Source organism: Anser cygnoides, chromosome 4, assembly GCF_040182565.1.
Source record: "Anser cygnoides isolate HZ-2024a breed goose chromosome 4, Taihu_goose_T2T_genome, whole genome shotgun sequence".
In the NCBI taxonomy this organism is placed as follows: Eukaryota; Metazoa; Chordata; class Aves; order Anseriformes; family Anatidae; genus Anser; species Anser cygnoides.
In genome coordinates this window covers 63413741-63435034 of record NC_089876.1, presented here as the reverse complement: position 1 = coordinate 63435034, position 21294 = coordinate 63413741, and the positions used below count along the sequence as shown (strand labels likewise).

Genomic DNA, 21294 nt, shown 5'->3' with positions numbered 1-21294 from the left:
ATAACCATGCTCATAGAAATAAAATATGTAAAGTACTTGTATAGCTGAGAAAATACTTCTGCAGAATGTGAGCTTTTTTGTTTTCTGTTTTTAAAATTATTTTTAAGTTGTGCAAATGTCTCTTAAATATAGGTGCATTTGAAAAGTGACCTCATATTCAGTATCAAATTGCAGTAAGACCACCTTTTCTGACATACTTAGTATGCATATCCAAAGCAGACGAAATCTGAGAAAAAGAAGAGCTTATTTTACAATAATCCAGAATTTTTACAGAAGTGAGTTTTCCAAAGAACTGAGGATTTAGGCTTCAAATATCACCTTGGAGCAGCTGGTTCTCAGTGACTTGCTGCAGGTCCTTCTGCATGTCTGTGGGAGACCCAGTGCTGGAACAAAACTTTTTTTGTTCTTTTGGTGTACTCCCATCTTTTGATGGGAGAATTTATTTCACAGTGGATCGACTCTTCTATTATTTGAAGTGTGTATTGCAAATTAATCTTCTTTGTCCCGTACCCTAGGATGGCTGTTGTTTTAGTCATTTACACTTATTTTATCATCCTGTGAAGTGGGAGGGGGCTACCAAGTCGCACTTCAGAGCAGTAACAACTCTAAATCTCTGCCTTTTTTAGGAAGGGCCTTTTCTATGACGCACACCTCTGTGAAATCACCTGTCTCCAATGGCACCTTCAGCTTCGATGGCCAGGTGAGGAGCGACGGCCACGTCTATCACACTGTGCACAAGGACTCAGGTTTATACAAAGACTTGCTACACAAAATGCACCTGGACAGGGCCACCGACGAGAGGCCCACTCAAGAAAACAACTACAAACTGTTACGACGCAACAACAGCTATACCTGTTACACAGCTGCTATTTGTGGCATGCCTGTGCATTCCTCCTTTAAGGCAGCAGATACATCCACTCCGGAGGACAGTGAGAAGTTAGTGGGAGACACAGTGTCCTACTCTAAGAAACGAGTTCGCTACGACAGCTACTCCAGCTATTGCAATGCAGTGGCTGAGGCAGAGATCGAGGCCGAAGAAGGTGGAGTGGAAATGAAGTTGGCCTCTGAACTCACAGATCCTAACCGGCCCCCAGAAGATCCTGTGGAAGAGGACAAGGAAGAGAAAGACACGTCTCAGGTCCATCTACTTTTCCACTTCCTCCAGATCTTAACAGCCTGTTTTGGATCCTTTGCCCATGGAGGGAATGATGTCAGGTAAGAGGGTGAGATCTCACAAACCAGCGATTTTATAATTTACATCTTGGAGCAAGGTTTGACAGCTTGGGGATGTGGCCGGTCAGAAAACTTGTACAGGCAGATGATAATTAGTGCTGTGTTTTGCAAAGCTTGTTACGCTGATGTCCCCGGTGCTTCTCAGGAGTTCGGCTGCTCAGTCGATGGTTTATTTTCTTCTCAGTGGTAACATCTTTTCTGTTCTCTGCTAAGTTATTGTGGAGTAATTAGTTTAATTCAGGTTTAATTGTGGCAAGCTTTCAAGCACTAAGAGTCCCCCAGGGATCGGTGCCCTGGCTGCTGACCACTGCGAAAACAAACAAGATGGTCCCTGCCCTGCAGAGTTCACAGCTTATTTTAACTACAAGATTGGAGACTATCAGCAAATGAGAGGTTTAGGCTATTCTTATCATTAGATGAATTTTCTCTCTCATCACATTGCATGGCAAGAAGAGGTGTGTGAAGAATGTCTTCATTTGGATTGCTCCAGCTTTTATAAAGCTCCCTTTGCTGAAGCTTTTGCTTTGAGTTTTCCAGCCACAAGGAGGGTCGAGGACAATGTGAGATGGTGTATCACTAAATAGCCCAGAAAATCTAACAAGCCTTGGAGTTATTTTGAAATTTATAAACTCCACATACAACTTCTCCAGCTGCCACAGCTCTCTTACCAAAAAAAAAAAAAAAAAGGGAGATAACCCCTAGTAGCCCTGGGCATGTTCTTGAGGCCCGTGCAGAGAGAGGACATGGGCTATGGTGAATCTCCTCAGTGCCCAGTTAAGAAGATTCCCATCTCCTGGCAGGAGTTTTATCCAGAGCTGCTGTCACTGCTGAATAACTCCTTTTTATGACAAAGGAAGCCAGTGAGTTCATCCCTCAATCGTTTGGCTTAAGTGTGTCTGTCCTTAAACCCTGTGGCATTAACATTGTTTCCCAGTAATAAGGGAAAAGGATTGTCCTCTGAGAGTCTTTCCTCATGCTTGTATTGAATCAGCTGATAAAATCTTGGAGCTGGTCTTAGAAATGTTTATCTGCACCTCTTTGCCCTCCATTGCCTGGTCATACCCTGTCAGAGAAACATCCATACATTTCACTCATTTGACCACCTCTTTCCCTCTTTTTTTTTTGTTTTTTATTCCGTGATGTATAGGACTTTTGATCAAAGGACTGAGGAAGTAGGCTCAGGGTGGAGCATTTTTTGCCTTCCTTGTCTGCACTCACTTTGCTCACCTGCTTTCAACATCACTTCATCTACACGGCCGCGTTGCTCCCAGCCCTCTTGGTGGCACGTGGCTGAAGGCTGGTTTGTGTGTTTTTCCTCTGGAAAAATTGCATATTTTTTTCCTTTAGGACTGGGCTGGAGTGCCTCTTCCCAAGCCTGCACTGATCCACTTTAGTACCGTGCTGAAGTCCCCCTCCGGTGGTGTGCTCAGAGGAACTCCTTGTAGAAGCAGCAATCCTTTCGGGTTAGCTTGGGCCGTGCTGAGCCTCCTTCTTGTTGAACTCTTGCAGTTTTAGCTGTGTGCTGCTGGTGTCGGTTTCAGCAGTTGCAGAGGGGCTTTACAGCATTCATAGCTTTCATAGTCCTCCTTAGGCATCTGGGCAAACACTGTCCCACACAGCGAGAATGGTTATTGCTCCTAGCTGTTGTCAGCCACCCAATTTAACTCACAGCTCATCTCAAAAACACTTAAAAACATGTTTCTGCCCTTCCCATCCATACAGTGTCCTGGGAATTCAGAATAATGCTTTCTGAAGAGCCTTCTTGTCCTCGCTCTTGTTATTACTCTCTTCATTACAGGGATCTGGCTCTGGGAAGAAGTCCAAGATGCCCTCACACAGTTATGTCTTCCCTCTGGATCAGAGGGCACCATTGTGACTTTCCTTTTTCCTGGATGTTCTCTGCTGGTCAGGACTTCTGCTCTGAGCATACTGGGCAAGAGCAAAGACCCAGGGAGGCTGGTACCCAAGCTCTGGTGGTAACCAACAGCAGGTGCCAAGGGGAAAAAACATACGGAGAAGGACAAACAGCACCAATATTTCTTCTCATGTACTCCGAGCATCTGTGGCCAAGGGGATGTATGTTCCAGAGCTTCTTGTCTACAGCTCTATTTTGATGGCTTTTTATCTCAGGACTTTGTCCCATTGCTTTCTGAGCCCCTTTTTTTTTTGTTTATTTCTTTGCCCATAAGGAGGAATCCCAATCTGTTTAACCGATGCTTATAAGGGAACTGTCCTGTTCTTGCTGCGCTTTCTGCATCTCTTCCAGGTTGCCTTTTTGAGACTGCCTGCCTTTCATCCCACGGCAGCTTAATTTCTTGAAGGGCCTTGGCTGAGGGACCCTGCCAAAATCCCACCGGAAATCCAAACACACTGTGTTCATCATGTCATGCCAAGGAGGCAGCACTTGGTTATGCAGAGATTTCTCATGTGTCAAGTAGTCCTGCAGAGCTTCTAACTTGCACAGCAAACAAATGGCTTTCCTTTGTTCCTTTTCTGAGGGAAAACCATTGCAGAAAGTTTGCAGCCTACAACAGTAAGTGCCCCTGCCACTCTTTTATACCCTCTAGATGATGTCTACAGATATTCCTTGAGGTCTGACATATTCACGCAAGCATCACTTGCCTTTTCTGTCACAGACAAGGGTAGTAGAGATTGTTAGAAGTGATCTGTAAGGATGTAGTCTGTTCAGAAATCGAATTTGGAGTTATCATAGGATAGTTTGGGTTGGAAGGGACCTTAAAGACTGTCTGGTTCCAACCCCTCTGCCGCTGGCAGGGACGCCTCCCCCCAGACCAGGTTGCCCAAAGCCCCATCCAGCCTGGCCTTGAGCACCTCCAGGGATGGGGCATCTGCAGCTTCTCTGGGCAGCCTGTGCCGGTGCCTCGCCACCCTCTGAGGGAAGAATTTCTTCCTAATGGCTAAACTAAACCTACCCTCTTTTAGTTTAAAGCCATTTCTCTTTGTCCTGTCAGTACACCCCCTAACACAGAGTCCCTCCCCAGCTATCCTGTAGCCCCCTTTAGGCACTGGCAGGCCGCTGTAAGGTTCCCCTGGAGCCTTCCCTTCTCCAGGCTGAACAACCCCAACTTTTGGTCACTGGTAGGAGCTGGGAGCAGTGAAAGACAAGGTTTAGACTCTGTGCAGTATGATTCGTTGCATCAATAGCCTAGTTTCCCCAGAATTCTCCATTTGGACTGGCTTGTTGCCTTGGCAATATCCTTTCCTGAAAATTCGTGTTTAGTGTTTTGCAGATCTCTACTTCTGTCAGTGTGATCTTACCAAACTTGCTAGCAAGCATATGTTTTTATTAAATGCTTTTTATTCCAAGATCTCTTTTAAGCTGAATTCACGTAATTGCAAAACTGAAAAAACAAGTTAGCTTAATTTTGTCAGACCTGCTAGAAATGCAAGAGGACAGCCATGGGTATGAGATCTGATCCCGGTTTGCAAAGGAACCCATCCCTGCAATTGTACTTAGTTCCAGCTAAACATTAAAAACTAAAGACCACTCTGTATGATAAAAAGGCTGAGTTGATACAACGCTCAGGGGATGCAGATATCTATGCTGTGGGTTATGTAGCACAGACATTTTGCCAGTCTGTGTCTAGCAGAGCAAAGCATTTCTTAGTTTGTTTTCGGTTCCTCAGCAAGTCACATAAGGATCTGCAGAGCTCAGGAGGCACTGTACAATCTTAAAAATAATGCAGCAGAACCTAGCTAATAGCACATCTTTCTGTCCACATTTCAGTGAGAAAGCCATCCTTGGCAATCCGTCTTCCACCGAGCACTGCTATTTTTTCCCTCTCCCTCCCTCGTTCCCCTTCCTTCTGTTCATTTTAAGTGCTGCTGCTGCTTTCCTATTCTTTCTCATCCTTGAATCATGTCATTAAAATCCAGCTTTCCTCCGCATTTGGTTTTAAGCTCCTCACTCATACATTCAGGGCAACACCTACTTCATCCACATCTTTTTTTTTGGACTTGTCTCCTCCATTTTCCTTCCATGTCCCAGAGCTGTCTTTCCTCCCACGTGTTCTGTTTATTTTCCATCAGGCTGTTTGCTGCTATCCCTGGAAGGGACAGGAGCAGATCAGGGGAACAGAGAGAGAAAAATTAAAACCTAACAGAACGATTTCAAGCTGCAGGTAGTTAAATGTTTGATTAGGTTTAGAACATATTTAAACACAAGACAGTAGTGTATGGCATGGACTGGGCCATGATGCAGCTCTGAAACTCTTGATGGAGCAGAAGTACCTCAGATGGTTTGGATAGCACATTAGTGGGAAAAAATCATATGGGAATTTCCCTTGTTTCACTGTCCAGGCCTTTTCCCTGGACTAGGGAGAGTTAATAGGATTTTGCCTTTGAGTTCAGAACTCAGTCAGCATATGAGGTTAACTAGACCCCAGTCTCTTCAGAGATGTCTTTCAGCATCGAGGCGATACCAGCAATCTTTGCTATGGGCACTGATGTTTGTGGCTGGTGTTTGAGCCGACAGCGACGGGGATGCAGGCTGGTGCAGTTGTGTGTTAGAAGAAAGAGGGAGCCATGGAAGCTCCTTATTTGGGTGACTGCTTTGTTCAGACCATCCCCTCTTGCCTGCCTGCTGCAGCCCTCGGCGGCTCCGGGTGGAGGATGCTGGAGCCCTTCCAAGGCTGGGACCAAGCGAGCTGGGCCCAGAGCCTTGTGACACTCCGGTGCACATGGGCTGAATGAAATCTAAAGAATTTAAAATCCCAATGAAATGTGTTGGGACAGAACCTCTGAAAAAATGTTGTTGTTGGATTTAATCAGTGGCGCCGAGCGAGCAGGTCGCACTGGCTCAGCACCCAAGCACAAAGGGAGCACGTCAGGTCATCGCAAGGGCAACGGGAGAATAAAAAGGGCAGGATGGAAAATAAAAGCCCCGGGCCAGGAGCGTGACAGGGGGAGAGCTGCCAGCTTCCTAAACGCTTGTTCAGAGCCAGCTTTCCAGAGAGGCTGGGCTTTGTTGGTCATCGGGGATTATATGCACCTATGGCTGAGCTGGACTGAGCTTGTTTTCTGTAAATACAGGTTTGTTCAGCAGGAATCCCGATGATCCACAGCTCGGTGCCGCAACCACAGCAGCCTACAGAGTTACTGTATAGGTGCAGGCAGTGGGAGAGCTGCCGAAGCTGTAGGGCTCACGCTGCATACCAAAGCCTGAATTAAGCTGTTCCTGAAAGTCAGGGGAGTTTGTCAGGCCATTTTGGCAATGCTGGAGAGAATCGACAGCCCCATAAGCATCTCCTGTGCTTTGCTATGGGGTCAGGAATGAGAAAGCTGGGAGCAAATGGTGCTTCTGCCCCACAGCACATCCAAGCAACTGCGAAAGTGTATGGCTAACCCTGGGCAGCTCCAGCACAAGGCACTGGTTAGCCAGCCAGGCATCCCTCTGGCATCTCGGGCAGGTTGTCCATGCTGGAATTGGCCAGCAATGCTAGAGGTGGCTGCCAGGACTTTACCACCACAGACTCAGGCTTGACAAAGAACAACTCTTGTATTATCCAGATGGTTCAGGTTATGTTATTGAAGATGGAATTAAAACTATTTCAGACCTAGAGTAATAGTATTTAGTATTTATATATTTCTAAATATTCTTTCAGTGTTTTAGAAGCTGAATTGCTACCAGATAGGGAAGACACTGATATTCGAAGTGATGAAAGTGAAACTAGAAAATACCTGTTTGCCCAATATACAGCGAGAGGAAACTTCTCCCTTCACCTTCCTACACGCTTAACTGGAGTTATGGGTCAGAGCATACCAGCAGCACTGGGACTCACCTTCTCCCTTCTTCCCAGAGTAAATACAAGGGGCTGAAAGGAAGAAAGGGCCAGAACATTGTCAGTACCTCACTGCACACAGAGAGCTTAGTGGGATTCGGTCTTCTGGCTGAGTAAGGGGTCTATGGGAGCTATAATAAGGCCAGATTACAAAATGAATATTTCTTCTTTCCTGCCTGAGAGCTGTATTCAAGATCACTTAGCATATTTAGGAAGCTTATCTGTCCATTACGATTACCAAGAGCAGCCTGAAATCTGATTTCTTCAGTTTTTGATAGCAGTCCCTCCTGCAAATGCAGCCAGTCTCCTCAGTAGATGTGAATCTTGTGTCCTGAAGTGCTCAGGTAGGTGCCACCTGAACTGTGCCATCACTTTCTTGCCACACAGGCTAGCAAGAGAAGAGCAGAAAGAAACCAGGGGCTCTCTCCTTGCTGCACAGGCGTTTTTGGGAATGGCTTGTCCCTGCTGGTGGTGCAGCTCAGTGCTATTTGGAGAGGCGTTTCTTCCTGGGTAGTTCTACCAACCCTGCCTGTCCAAGAGGTGGGAATGGCAGAAATGTGCATTCCTGTGCTGTGGTGAGTGGTAAAATGTAGTCTGCTCTTTCCTGGGATGTGCAGAGAGTTACAGTTTCAGGGCCATCAGTTACAACACACAGCAATGAGCTGCAGGAAGAAATATGTAGTCTTCATGACTCATAACACGCCCAAAGCTTGTACTTTATGGGCCATAGCTGTGTCACACTGTTATTGCGCTATGGTGTACACAATATCTCAAAACTGTAGGCTATAGAAACCAGGATAAAAGCAAGAGCCCCCTCTTGATAATCTGAGATCACTGGAGATGAGGACGTATTTTTTCCTGTTGGTTCATACAGGCATACCTTCCTTGCACCCTTACTCGGTTGTGTGATGTCTCCAGGCGTGACTGCAGTAAAGACAGAAATATCAGCCCATGTATTTTCCCAGTGGAAAGTTCAGAGGGCAGTTTGCTGTCATTTGGGAAATCCTGTTTTGGAAAATACTTGAATGACTGACGAATTTGTAACTGTATGTGTAATACTGGAAGTTTAATATAGATTTCTCAGACAGTTATTTTGCTTGTACTTCAGTTTGAGTCAGTGGTAATGTACGTGCTGAGTTTCTTTCAATCAACTGGAAAAAAAGGGGCAAAAACACAATCTGAGTTTCAGGTAGCAAAGAATCAAAGTGTGATCATCACACAGTCTGTAGCAACTTACTATCCCCTCTGCCCCCGATAAGTAGCTAGGTAATAGCAATGTTTTTAGTTCACAAAATATTATGGCAAGTTGCCTGAGGTTTGGTGATTTACAGAGCACTCAACTGATGGCGTCCTTCCACTACTGAAAAAAAATCTTACTTTTTAGTTAAAAAAGTTGTAATCCTTGTTCCTACAAAGAAAGACCTGCACATGTGACCCAAGAGGACATAAAAATCTCTACTCGCATGCGTGTGCGTGTGTGTGCATTGCAAACTGGTAATTTCTAAGCCTGTCCCAAGATAGCTGAATGTTTTTTTTTGTTGTTGGTAATACTATCTGTCTCGCAGGGGAGAGAAGAAGCCAACCCTATTTATAGTTCAGATGCACTGTCAAGTGCTGTCTTTCACAACAGCTTTATAAATGCTTTGGGACAGATTCTCAGCTGGCACAAACGAGCAGGAAAAGAGAAGTCATGCCAATTTATGTTAGCCGAGAAAGCTAGCAAAATAACGAGGAGGGTCAGCAAGCACTTCAGATACAGTCCAAGCCACCCCACCGCGCCACAGTGACCCGTGTCTGCAAGTGCAAGCGCTGCCGAAGGTGGCTGTTAATCCTGGATCATGCGTCTGGATACGGCGAACGGTGCTACGCACTGCGAGCAGCCAGGGCCAGCAGAGATGGTAAAAAATATTGGGCATGGAGGGCATGCTTCATGACAGAGTCAGGAGCTGGGCTTCTGTCGCCATAATGTGTTAGAAATTCAGCATACAATTAACTTGCAATGGCAAGTGCTCAGTGGAAAAATGTGTATTAGATGTATGAAACTAAAGTAGTAGCGTGACAAGAGGAGCTCGTCTCAGCTTTTAAACCGAATGGCTAAATAATGCAGTAATGTGCTCAAAAGCACTTCAGCTGCATAGGAACCTAATGGCATCTTTACAGAGACAGAAGCAGACGGGGGTCCCAGCCCCCCTAGATGACCATCTCAGGATTTATTTTTTTTATCTTCTCCCTCTAAACTACTGCAAATAAGACTTTTCCAGATGGGACTCCAGCATGAAGATGAGTTGGTTATGGCAAGCAAAAGAGCTGTAGTGGGAGAGTAAGAGAAAATCACAACTTAAAAATACTTGTGAAATGAGTCTTGGCCAAACGCTTGGAAGATTTTAGGTCTGCTTTCCTGCTGATCGTGTCTTGAGTCAAATGAGACAGAACTCGTGCAAAATATTTTGCAAACCACATCCCAGTATAGCCAGTGCCCTTGTGGTTCATCTGCTTAGTCACTCAACTGTAGGAGACATCTGTTCACCACAACAGGTCTTAAAGCAAAGTATCTAACAACTCCTTTTTTACTGATGTCTTGTCCCTCTGTTACTCTCCTTATGGGATCGGTTGTCTTCTAGTGATGAATTCTTCTAGTCCCAAGGATGGCTGTGTGCACATGGTAAAGGCAATGTTTGTGCATGCGGTACCAAGATCCTGGTCTTGGCAGGACTTTTGTGGTGGGACAGGACTGATGGCTTCTTCAAGGGCTATTCCCCGCTGGTGTAGGAAGTGTTGATGCCACAAGCCCCTGGGGTTGGACCTACTGAACAAGCCCAGAAGCTGAAGGAGCCTCCCAAAGAGCCATGCAGGTGGTAGATTGGAGGCACTGCCAGTTTGCTGGTTGTTGGTAGCCTCTTGCAGGTATTCAGACTGGGAGATGCAGTTGTTCCTAGGAGCCAAATGTTTAAGCCACATAGAGCACAATTTACAGGGAGAGGAGAAATGTCCCTCTGATACAGATAGATACCCAGTGTTGTAGATACCCATGTATAAAAATACAGTTAATTACCTTTTGAGCTTTCTCGGTATGCACTGATCCAGTGCTCCTCTGCTTTCTTTCCATCCAGGGATGGTATCAGAAGTGCTCCCCTCTGTGGGGTGGTGTGATCTGTGATCTCTTCTGATCTTTTTGGCAGCATGATGCACTCCGATCCTCTAGGGCTAGGCATAAGTCAGCAGCCCGGTGTTGCCACAATAAGAAAATAACCTTTTCTTAGAGGATTAAGCTTAGTTGATTCACAGAGGTGTAGCATTTGCAAATAATTAAAACTGGATTTTGGTACAAAAGAGCATAGTTTTCTGCTGTAGGTTTTGAATCCTTTTCTGTCTTCCCATTTACATTAGGACTGACAAATATCCATACATAATCTCTTCAGAACAGTCAGGAATCAGTGCCTGGACTTGCTCCAAAGGTACTTGTTATTTTCAATGGGGAGGTTGTCCCCATGTTGTACAACACTACAAGAAGGGGTGATCAGTTTTCCCTTTATTCATCTGATCAGTGTTTTAGCTGCTCTCTTTCTCAGCTGCCTTTGGCACCCATGAGTTGAAGGTACATTGAATTGGCTTCATCTTTTTCGTGCACAATCAGGCATGAAAACATGCATGTCATTTAATCTGCACCTGCAAATGCTGGCCAAGAAGTTGCAAGTCAACTTAAATAGTAGAAATGCTTCGATCAAGTATCTTTTCTTCCTTCAAAGCAAAAAAAATCTTCCATTCAGCCACTAAGGACCTTTCACATATCATCACTTCACTCACACATTCACAAAAACTCAACAAATCAAATGCATACTCAAGCACAGTATCAAACCAAGTGTTTTTGCTAGTGGAAATCACTCTTTAATTAAAGTGTATTTAGTTCTTCATCACGCTATCCAGTGTCTTGAAACCCACTGGATTTTATTATTCATGTTAGCTCACTAATTAATCTCCAGCAGTTTCCTCAAAATCTTTAAGAATTATTAATTTCTTTTCATATCAAAGAGCATTTTCAAGTACTTTTGTTTGCCTTGCGGCTTGAAGGTTGTTGTGTGTGTTTATATGGGAACGTGCCTTCCTGGTCACTGTGCCCCAGGAGCACTCCTGGGGTTTTGGAGCTTGGTTTCTCACAAACCAGGAGAAAGGAAGGAGTGTGTCGTGTTGCTCAGACATGCCACACTCAATATTTCACGTTAAAAACGGCCCTTATTCCAACTGTGTGCTTTGGAGCGAGACCAGTGGCTAAATTTAGGCAAGGCGAGCATAGCTGTCAGTCCTGCACGCGGCGTTCGCCACCACCCGCTCTCCATTATCATTTTACAAAGAGGGGAGCTTCCTGTTGGTGTTCAAACATTTTGAATGACATTGGACAGGTTTGCTCTGCTCTTCTTGTTATTTAGACATGATTGCAGCACTGCCGCGCTCTTCATGCTTTTACAAATTGTTCTAAATGCTGTTCAGCAGGACAAGCAGCCACTCAGTTTAGCAAAAGAACTGAAAAAAAAAAAGTGATGACAAAGTTCTTATCTGCTTTTTAGTAATTAAGCCTCTAAAGTAACTGTCTGCCAGCTTCTGAGTTTTTCTGCTCTCTCTCGTTTCGAGAAATGTAATGATTTATTTGGAATAAGCAAAGTCAGAAGCCTGCCTCCAGGCTCTGGAGTGTGAGTAAGGCACCAATATCAGGTGAGCAGCCTGAGGAGTGGGGGCTTCAGTGTTGCTGACATTCCGTGTATTTCTAGATAGCAGCAGTGGGATAGTGAAAAAAGCTTACACCAGCTCGGCATCACCAAGCAGTCTTCTCTGATCCAGCCCAACCAGCTCTGCAGTGCCTTTAGAGAGGACTTAAGTCACCTTCCTGGATGCATTCTGATCGTATCTCCAAAAGATGCAGGTTGTCAGACTAGATAACGTTTGCATCTTCTTCTCTAGGATGGTAAATTTTTTTGTTAATTTCCTTCTTTGACCAAAGGAGATCATTTAAGACTTGAATTTTACAGGTGAAGAGCTCTTGATTTGGTAACCTTTGAGATAATTTCAACACAGCACTGAAAACGCTGCTTATTGTTGCAGAACAGACATATGAGATATTGCCAACTCTGACATTTCAGGAAATGATTTGTTAAAGACAAATTGCTTCCAGTGTTTAGTACAGTTATCAGTGGTGAAGTGACATCTGAAAAAGCAACACGATAAGAGTCCGGTGCTGCAGTCTTCAGAAGTGAGAAAATGTTTTGCCTGTAAGGTAAACTCAGAGCAGTGCTGCGTGCACTATGGAGAAAAATCATACAGAAAAAAATCCCATTCAAGGCAATTACCTGTATTTTTATAACTCAGGCGATGTTTTTGTGTTTCTCCAGCAATGCGATTGGTCCCCTCGTTGCGCTCTGGCTGATCTACGAGCAAGGTGGTGTCATGCAAGAGGCGTCAACTCCTGTCTGGCTGCTGTTTTATGGAGGTGTTGGGATCTGCGTGGGTCTCTGGGTCTGGGGTAGAAGAGTTATCCAGACCATGGGTAAAGACCTCACTCCAATCACACCATCAAGGTAGGTGCGCAGTTGTTGTAACGCTGTATGAACTTTGTGTGTGAACCAGTCTGGGAAACTGCTGCTCTAGTATTTTTTCTGTCTGCTGTTTTTGCTGTGCTTTGATTTTAATGATAACCTGGCTTCGACTTCTGCATCTTTCTAAAAAGAGGAAGGAAGAAAGAAAGGAAGGAAGGATGAAAAAAAAGAAAGAAAGGATGAAAAAAAGAAAGAGGGAGAAAGAAAGAAAAAATATCCTTGTAAACTAACATGGAGTGGGTTTGAGGCATAGTCTACATGATCAGAGTCTTCTGCTGGTGCCCTAACTAACATGCCAGGAGGTGCTTGTGGAAGTGGCGAGTATACAATGGCTTTCCCAGTATGCTTCAGACCATTAAAAACATATGTATTCATTACAGTAATTTTTGTCCTTGATGCATACTAGACCTCTGCTGGTGCTTAGCTGAATCACTAATTAGGCATGATTCACTGCAGCATAGACTAACAAAAGTTCCTGATGCAATGAGCCCTGCTGCCGGTTTACTGCAGGTGACTAGCCTGTACTGTTTCCATTATTCAGCAGTTCCTTGTTCTCTTAACTTTATTTCTGTGACAAAAATCAGTTGGAGATAAACGATTGAAGAAGAAACGGGTAAGACTTTGGCACACTGCATGGTATCAGTCCGAGCTGATGCAAAGAGTGATTGTGAAGTGTTTTCTTATGCTTCCCGCAGTGGATTCACTATTGAGTTGGCTTCGGCGTTCACAGTTGTGGTAGCTTCCAATGTTGGACTTCCTGTCAGTACTACACACTGCAAGGTATGCCTTCGCCGAGAGACTGCAGTCAGGGCAGTCTGGACTGTACACTTTAAACTGTGCTGCTCGGATCAGTGGATAATGGCCCGTTTCTATAAGGGAAACACGGAGAGGGGAAAATGCTGTTAAAAAAAATCAGGCTTCTAAAAAAATGCACTGGAGTTGTCACGGTAAAGCTGTTGCAATTGGGCAAGGCATCCAGCTGAGCATGGACTCCTTAGCAGTGGTTAAAGAAAAACATCACTGACCAACACATGACCTCAATTTCAAAGCAAACAATTGCAGGAGCATGTGGCAATGAAGAGCCTAGTTCCCTCCGACGGTGCCATTTGAACCTGGTCGTGTAGCGTTTCTCCCTTGTTCAGAGGCTGCGCACCATTCATCATTTATACTTCACTTTCTTGATAAGTGCATGGCATGGGATTTCCTGCATATAACTCTTTTACTACAGGTTTTCCATCTGTCTTTTTTTTTATTTCTTCACAGTGGATTTTGCATTGAAGTAATGTGTGCGCTAACGGTACTTGTAGCCTCAAATGTGGGTATTCCAATAAGCTCCACCCATTGCAAGGTATTGGAGTTTGCAGTGATCCCATCAGTAAATCACATCACTAGGACAAACCATAACAAAATACAAGAGATACCGATTGCTGCAGATTGCCTTCATTATGTGATGCACCACGCAGACAGTGATTGCAAAACACCAGGGACTGCATCTAAAGCAAGTGCAGCTGAGCAAAATCGGAGTTACAAGTAATTGCACAAAAGTGTGGAATGTCTTTGATCCTTGCTTGATCGTATTGAACTAATATAGACTTCCTAAAATAACATAGGCTTGTAGTTTTTGTGATCCAGGTTACATGTAGTTTACAGCCGCTTGTATGAAAAACAGTGTTACATCCTTACGCTAATATTTTAATGTCTCTCTTCTTTTAAACCAACTCATCCTCACTTTTGTGCATTATAATACAGAATCTGGCCCCTGTAATTTGTTCTTTGAGCATATATATATGTATATATTTTTAAAAGCCGAGCTTGAATTGTAGATAAGCTCAGTTAAGAGCAGAATTTAATTGTGTCATATGCAGCAGGAGAAAACGTGTAGGGCTTGTAGGCAACACAGACTGCTTGGACATTTGCAATGCCAGAAGAACACAGTGGGCATTTGGAATTTGGTTCCCCAGCAAATTTCTATGTCAAATATTCCTTCTCTCTTCCCTTTGCTTGCACTCTTGGGCACTCAGAGCTGGCTGTATGCCTCACCTTCTGGCAGGGTATGGGGAGGACCCCCTGAAATCAGAGCTGCAAGGCCCTCTGCTTCAGGACGCACCAGCAAGCCCTAGCAGGGTCAGATCCTGTGGGATTTGCTGCTGCACTCTGGGGGCCTCTGAGCTATCCCAGCTCTGCTAGTGCAGGATTTTGGGGCTCACTGCCCCGCAGCGTGGCAGGCAGGTGGCGAGAAGCCAGGCAGGCTCGCCTGTGACATTGAAAGAGTCTTGAAATGCACACATCCTGCAGAACACCCAGAGTTAGTTCAATTGGCCTTTTCTAGTGAAAACCATTTCTTCAGAAAGCTCCCCAGTTGCAAAATCATTTCTTTCTTTCTGCTGTAGAGTCCTTTGAGCAGTAGCCAAGCCTGGGCTGTTCTGAAAGGCTGTTCACATTTCCCAGTATTGGCCTAACTCTGGTTCCTCTGATTTGAGCAGGGGAAGAAATAATAACAACATGAGCCACTTGTGAAAATGCTACCCCTAAAACACCTCCCTTTCAGCTGACTGTAAGTCAAATGCCCAACGAGAAGAAGAATTTGCCAGGGAGAATAATGCAGCTTTGATTATCCGCCATGTGTGCCTGGAGCATTTTGTCAGCTGTTAGAAAAGAGAAAATACACTTTGGTGCAGACAAATAGACTGACTTTGAATGTAAAAGGGAAATTTCTTGGAAGCCATCAGCTAATGAGAGGGCTGCATTAGAATGTATTCATTGACTCCACACAGTTAAAGGCTTGGTCTTTTTGAAGGGCAGGGCACAATAACTCTTTGAAAATCACTTCCATAAAAGCAGTTAATGCAGTTAGGCTGTGCCTGCTACCTGCAGTTTGCCATGTATAATTAGATGGGATGTTCTTAATGGGAAGATCCACCTCTCAATAGGATTAGGCTGTTCCAGGATGTCACGTTATTACACCCGACTCCATGTTTCAGCAAAACAAGGTCTGGAGTTGAGAGACCAATTGGTCAACAAAAGATAAAGCAAGCACTTATAATAGATGTGTTCATTGTTTCCTTCAAGGGCCCAGGGAAGGCAGAAAGGAACAATTAACTGTCATTCATTCCATGGGGAAATGTCTTTCACTGCAGAGATTGCTGCAGACACATCAGAGAAGCAGTTGCCATTGAGACAGAAATGCCTTTTTTAAAAATCAGCAGAAATATTGTTTTGGCTGTTCAGCCTCTCTTGAGATTTAGCATGGAAAAGCTGGTGTGCTGTGAATGCACACCTACCCCATCTGCTTCCCAGGTAGGCAAGTGGTCAGTGCTGAAGCTTATGCACAGTGCCTGTTGTTTATTACGAAGTGTGAGATCTAGAAACAGACATTTCTCAGCTGTAAGGGAGTCAATGTGTTCACATACTGAGATAGAGTGCAGGAGTTAGGGTTATTTGTGTGCAAAAGCAACTTTGCCAAGGTCATACTGTCAGCTCTGTTTTGCTCTTACTGTTTGGGGGGGTTGTAAATATTCTCTGTGTTGCTATTACGGAATTAAAATAGTCTGAGTATGATTTTGATGCATCATTGCACAGGAATAAGGGAGCCGAATGCATTTCTGTAATTCCTGTCGTTCTGCTCTAAGCAGAGCATACTGAAGGCAAACTGCACTGGTTTCATTCAAACCAATCTTGAAGTAGATGTCATCTGAAATTCCACAGCCGGTGTAGTTGCCATACACTGAAGTTTTAGCTACTCTCCTAACCTTTAGTCCATCCGAATCACTATTAATCAACTAAACTTTAATGATGTTTAAAACAGATTACCAATGCCGCCATTGCTGATACCTTTTAAATTTCAGGAAGGACTCAGAGATTACCGTACGTAGACTGCAGGCTTGCTCAAAAAGCAATGCTCCTTGTTGCAGCATGCCAGCCTGGTGCTAAAAACGTGCAAAATATAAAGCAGAGCCTAACAGCCAAGCTGCTGGAAAAAACAGTTTCCTTGGATTAACGCTTTGAGATACTCAAAAAGTGGGGAGTTCCTTTCAGTTGGGCAAGGTGCTGCTTTTTCTTGAGATTCCCACAAGGCACAGGCATCACACTCTACCTGCTAGGCACAGCCTAACACGTTGTCCAGTCACGGTGTATTCAGATTAAATATTATTTAGCACATTTCCTTATTGGATCAAGTTTTATAACTTATAGACAAAACAATAAACAAATCAAACCAAAAATGTTAGTTTTACTCCCTTAGATTTGCACCTCCTGTAAGGCATGATATTTCAGGGAATTTCACACTAGTCCTTTGGCACAGTCTTGAAGCTGACCTTCAAAGCATTGGGTCTGCTCCTCCGTAATGACATCTCACACTTTCTTTAAGCCAAGGCCTTTCCAGTCCTAAAATATCAAGGTCATTTTTCTCTTGTTCTATCACAGGAGCATTTGACTTCGTGTGAGTGATAAGGTCCTCAACAAAGAACTCTAATCTCTAAAAAGAAATGTTAGGCAGTAGTAAGAAGTTATATAGATATTAACAAAAGATGGATTGGATGTCCCTGTCCTATCTCACACTCCGGCATTTATCACTTCCCTAGCTCTGCACATCAGTCCCTTGGTAATCTATAGGCAGGGACTGATACTCCCATTAAGAAAATGAGCAGGGAAGAGGAGGCAGGGATGGCATTTCAGGCTGCAGAAAGGGAACAGAAGCCCAGCCGTGTCTTGGAGTTTCATTTCGTTCAAAACTGAATATTCATTCCATGTTTCTTGCTGCTTTACCATCTGCTTTGAATAGAGCTGCATGGATATACATAGGTTTGTTAATGGCAGAATGCCACTTCCAGGGCAGAAGGGAAAGCATTTCTGAAGTTTTTACCATATTTTTGCATCACTTTGCATTGGAGGCATTTTTCTCAGCACATTTCTTTCCTAAAAAATAATATGCTTGGTTTCACATCCGAGTTCACGAACTGAAAACACATTTGAGGGAAAATAGCTTTGCCCGTACTGCAGTGTGTTTTATCATCGAAAATACCGATCTCCCCAGCTGCCCTGGTAGCAGTGCTGGATATTTTGGTGGTTAACCCATTCCCCACTTGAAGCCAGACTTCTCGGTGTAGGTTGCATGCCCCCTAGCATCAGGCCGATGTATTCTTATGCAGGGAGGATGTTGGCTCTGGATGCTTTGCTTGCTGGTAGGTCCAGAAAGGCTGGGTTTCCTCGCAGGGCACAGAGTGATGGGCTTGACTAGAGGCGCTTATCGTCACCAGAGGCTCCTTTATCTCAGTGCCCCAGTTTCAAGCATCGCCTGGTATCAGCTGACTGGCATTGGTGCAAGTGCGGGCATGCTGGGGGCGCTGGGATGTACCCCTCACATTTGTCTTCCTCTCTCCCTCCCGTGCTCCCAAGGTGGGCTCCGTGGTGGCCGTTGGCTGGATCCGCTCCAAGAAAGCCGTCGACTGGCGCCTCTTCCGCAACATCTTCTTGGCCTGGTTTGTGACTGTCCCAGTGGCTGGCTTGTTCAGCGCCGGGGTGATGGCGCTGCTGGTGTACGGTATCCTGCCTTACGTCTGAAGAGCTGGGAAAAGGGGAAGTGGCCAAGCTAGTACCGAGGGGAGAAGCGTTCCCTTGAAAGGACCTGTCAGAGAGGTTCCATCTTCCATATCTAACTTCTTATCTACTGTACATAACAATGTGTCATATTGGTGACATGGTGATGTGGTGCCATTTCTTATATATTAAAGAAATATATATGCATATAGTAGGTAACAATACCTAAGTTATATTATTAGTGGGGTGAAAATAATTGCCTAGAATTTAATATTTAGTAAAATTTGTACATAGTGTATCATTTTGGTGGCAATTTTTTAATCTTTTGAAGAAGAGTATGGATTAGGAAATGTTTCTTGTCCATTTGATATCAGAAGAAGCGAGGTACAGGGCTGCATAACATGACTTTTTTTAAAGCTATTAAGATACTGGAACAAAATGTGCATAAGTGCTTTTCATAAGATAACTGTTCATATCATATTGATCTTTGTGTATCATAGCGTAACGGTTCTGGCTTTGTAAATACTTACAAACAGTAACTCTTAAATGGTGCATTTCCCTCATATATTTTGGATAAGAAAGTTTAGGAAGTACCAAAGAAGCAGGGGAATAGCTTGCCAATATTACATTGTTGTCTACATGTGTGGGTGTGTGTTGTGTTTCCCCACCTCTAATTTAATGTTATTTTCACTGAGCTACCAGCAGCCAGGCTGGGATTGTACTCTTCATGTCTTAATGTAACTAAAAATGAAACAAAAAAGCAAAAAGCACATTAGAAAGCTAGTTCTACTCATTCTTGTTGCTTAGTAGGCAGAACACTGTCGTCCATGTTAGCTGGCAGTACACAGACTTCATTTTGTGAAGTGTCTCACTGCTCACCTCCTTCCTTTCCCCACAAGCCCCGGCCCCGTTGACCTGCCATCAGTCTTGGCACCAGCACGGACCATCGGTCTCCTCCATCTCCACCTCGTGATCCACCAGGAATGGGGCTGCCTGGGGCAGGAAACCAGCCCAGCCCTGCTTTCGTGGCTGGGGGTTTCAGCTGCTGGTAGCCAGCGCTCAGGATGCGATTTTTCACAGCAGCTCAGGGGACTGACACGGGAGATGGCGAGCTAAATCCCTGCACGGCTTCGGAAAGCACATTTTAGTGAAGGTTACTGTTCAGTGGGTGGGAGGTGAAGGGCAAGGCGTGTCTGGAGGAGGTTTGGGAATCTATTACTGTTTAAATGCTGCTAAAATTTTGATAAACGGTCTTGGTACTCCATTGTGACTTTTCCATTGGTCATTCATACTAAATTTATAATAAAAAGATAAACAGCCCCGATCACTGTTTGCCTCTCAGTTTTTTCAAGTGTTATTCAACCACATCAGCTGTGATGGGAAAGAGCACTGAAGCAGGAAAAGCTCCCTGGCCCGTGCCATCTCCAAGGTGGTGTCCATGTTGCCAACCACAAGAACACTGCATTGTTGCCAGGGATATTTGTAATGAATTTGAAAAGTGTAAAGAAAGTCCTAGAAAGCTGAAGAAAGGAAAGGGAAGAAGTGGGGTTGTGCTGGCTGTTGGGGAGTTGCTTACGAGCAGCACTGGAGAAGTTAAAAGAGGAGACATGCAAGTATAACATGCTGGAGGGGAGGAAGAAACAATTTCAGCATTTTAGTCTATCACAATGTATAAAAACCACAATGTACACAGCTCGAAAATCAGAACAGGATCCCAGGGTCAAAAGTGCAGCCCCGTTCCACAGCTGATGCCCCCATATACGTTGATCACCTACTGTGGTCTATCCAGCCAGACGCATTTCGGGTGATGGCTGCCATGTGTGCTGGGGATGGGGCTGGGTTGGGAGCAGCCTGTTTTCATCCTGATCCCCCCGACCTCATCCTCAGTGTGCAGGGAAGAGGAGGAAGCTCCTGCAGCCCAGCTGAGGTGCCAGGAATCACATTAGGACTCTGCAGCACCCCAGGTGCCACCCCACATGCCATGGCTTCACAGCTTTGTCCCTTCACGGGCACTGTTTGGGCCCTCGCTCAGTCTGCGGGCAGCAGCCCTGTGCTGGTAACAAGGAGGTATCAGCCTTCAGGACCATAGGGGTTTGGGCCCAGCAGCAGCAGCTGAGCCAGGCAGTGCTGGGGCTCTGGGGCGGGGCCGGTGCTGGGCTCAGGGAGCAGTGGCAGGACCAAGTCTGGCATTTTCAGGGCCTGGAGATGGGGCCAGGTCCTGCATTTTCAAGTGCTGGAAATGGAAGTGAATTCCCTGCAGCCCAGCACTTGGCACCCAACTCAACACTGTTCACAGCCTGCATAGGTTCCGCACCACCCCATGCATCCTCAGTGACCACCACCCCTCGGTTAATACACAGATATCATTCCTCTAGTCTGTGCCAGCCCTGCATGTGGTGGTTTTACCCTGCTGGGCAGCTGAACTCCACCTCAACTGCTCACTCCCCCTCCTCAAAGAAAAAGGTGAGAAAATATGATGAAGAGAGCTCAAGTGTTGAGATAAGGATGGGGAGATCACTCAACAATTATCATGACAGGCAAAACTGACTCAGCACAGGGAGATTACTGTAATTTATTGCCTATCACTGGCAGACTAGAGCAGTGAGAAACTAAAAGCAAACTAAAACCACCTTCCTCTCCCAACCACCCTCTTCTACCTCCTCCCCTTGAGTGGCACAGGGGAACCGGGGAATGGGGACTGTGGTCAACCCCTGCCGCTTTGTCTGCACCACTCCTTCATGGTCACTCTCTGCCCCTGCTCCACTTGGGTCCCTCCCACGGGATGCTGTTCTTCCCGAACTGAGCCTGCGGGGGCTGCCCGCAGGCAGCAGCTCTTTAAGAACTGCTCCCACACGGCTCTGTACCACAGGGTCCATCCGTCAGGAGCAAATTGCTCCAGCACGGGTCCCCCATGGGTGGCAGCTCCCCCCAGACCCCCTGCTCCTGCGTGGGCTCCTCTCCACGGGCTGCAGCTCCGGCCCGGGGCCTGCTCCTGCGGGGGCTCTCCATGGGCCGCAGCCTCCTCCAGGCCACATCCACCTGCTCCACCGGGGGCTCCTCCACGGGCTGCAGCGTGGAGATCTGCTCCGTGTGGGACCCATGGGCTGCAGGGGGACAGCCTGCTCCGCCAGGGGCCTCTC

General features: G+C 45.4%; 1 protein-coding gene across 9 annotated transcripts in view; it reads left to right on the top strand.

Moving 5' to 3' along the window:
- Window positions 1-19478, top strand: part of SLC20A2 (solute carrier family 20 member 2) — a 55989-nt gene extending 36511 nt beyond the window's left edge. For 7 of the 9 annotated variants that reach the window (XM_066996273.1, XM_048049727.2, XM_066996275.1 and 4 more), the window contains 4 exons: window positions 627-1215; window positions 12416-12601; window positions 13315-13399; window positions 18014-19478. In XM_066996273.1, coding sequence (XP_066852374.1) covers window positions 627-1215; window positions 12416-12601; window positions 13315-13399; window positions 18014-18178 — 1025 coding nt within the window. In that variant the 3' untranslated portion in view covers window positions 18179-19478. Of the gene's footprint in view, window positions 1-626; window positions 1216-12415; window positions 12602-13314; window positions 13400-13882; window positions 13968-18013 lie in introns of all 9 variants that reach the window. The other 2 variants (XM_066996277.1, XM_066996278.1) reach the window with 2 other exon arrangements.
- Window positions 19479-21294: the final 1816 nt, after the last annotated feature.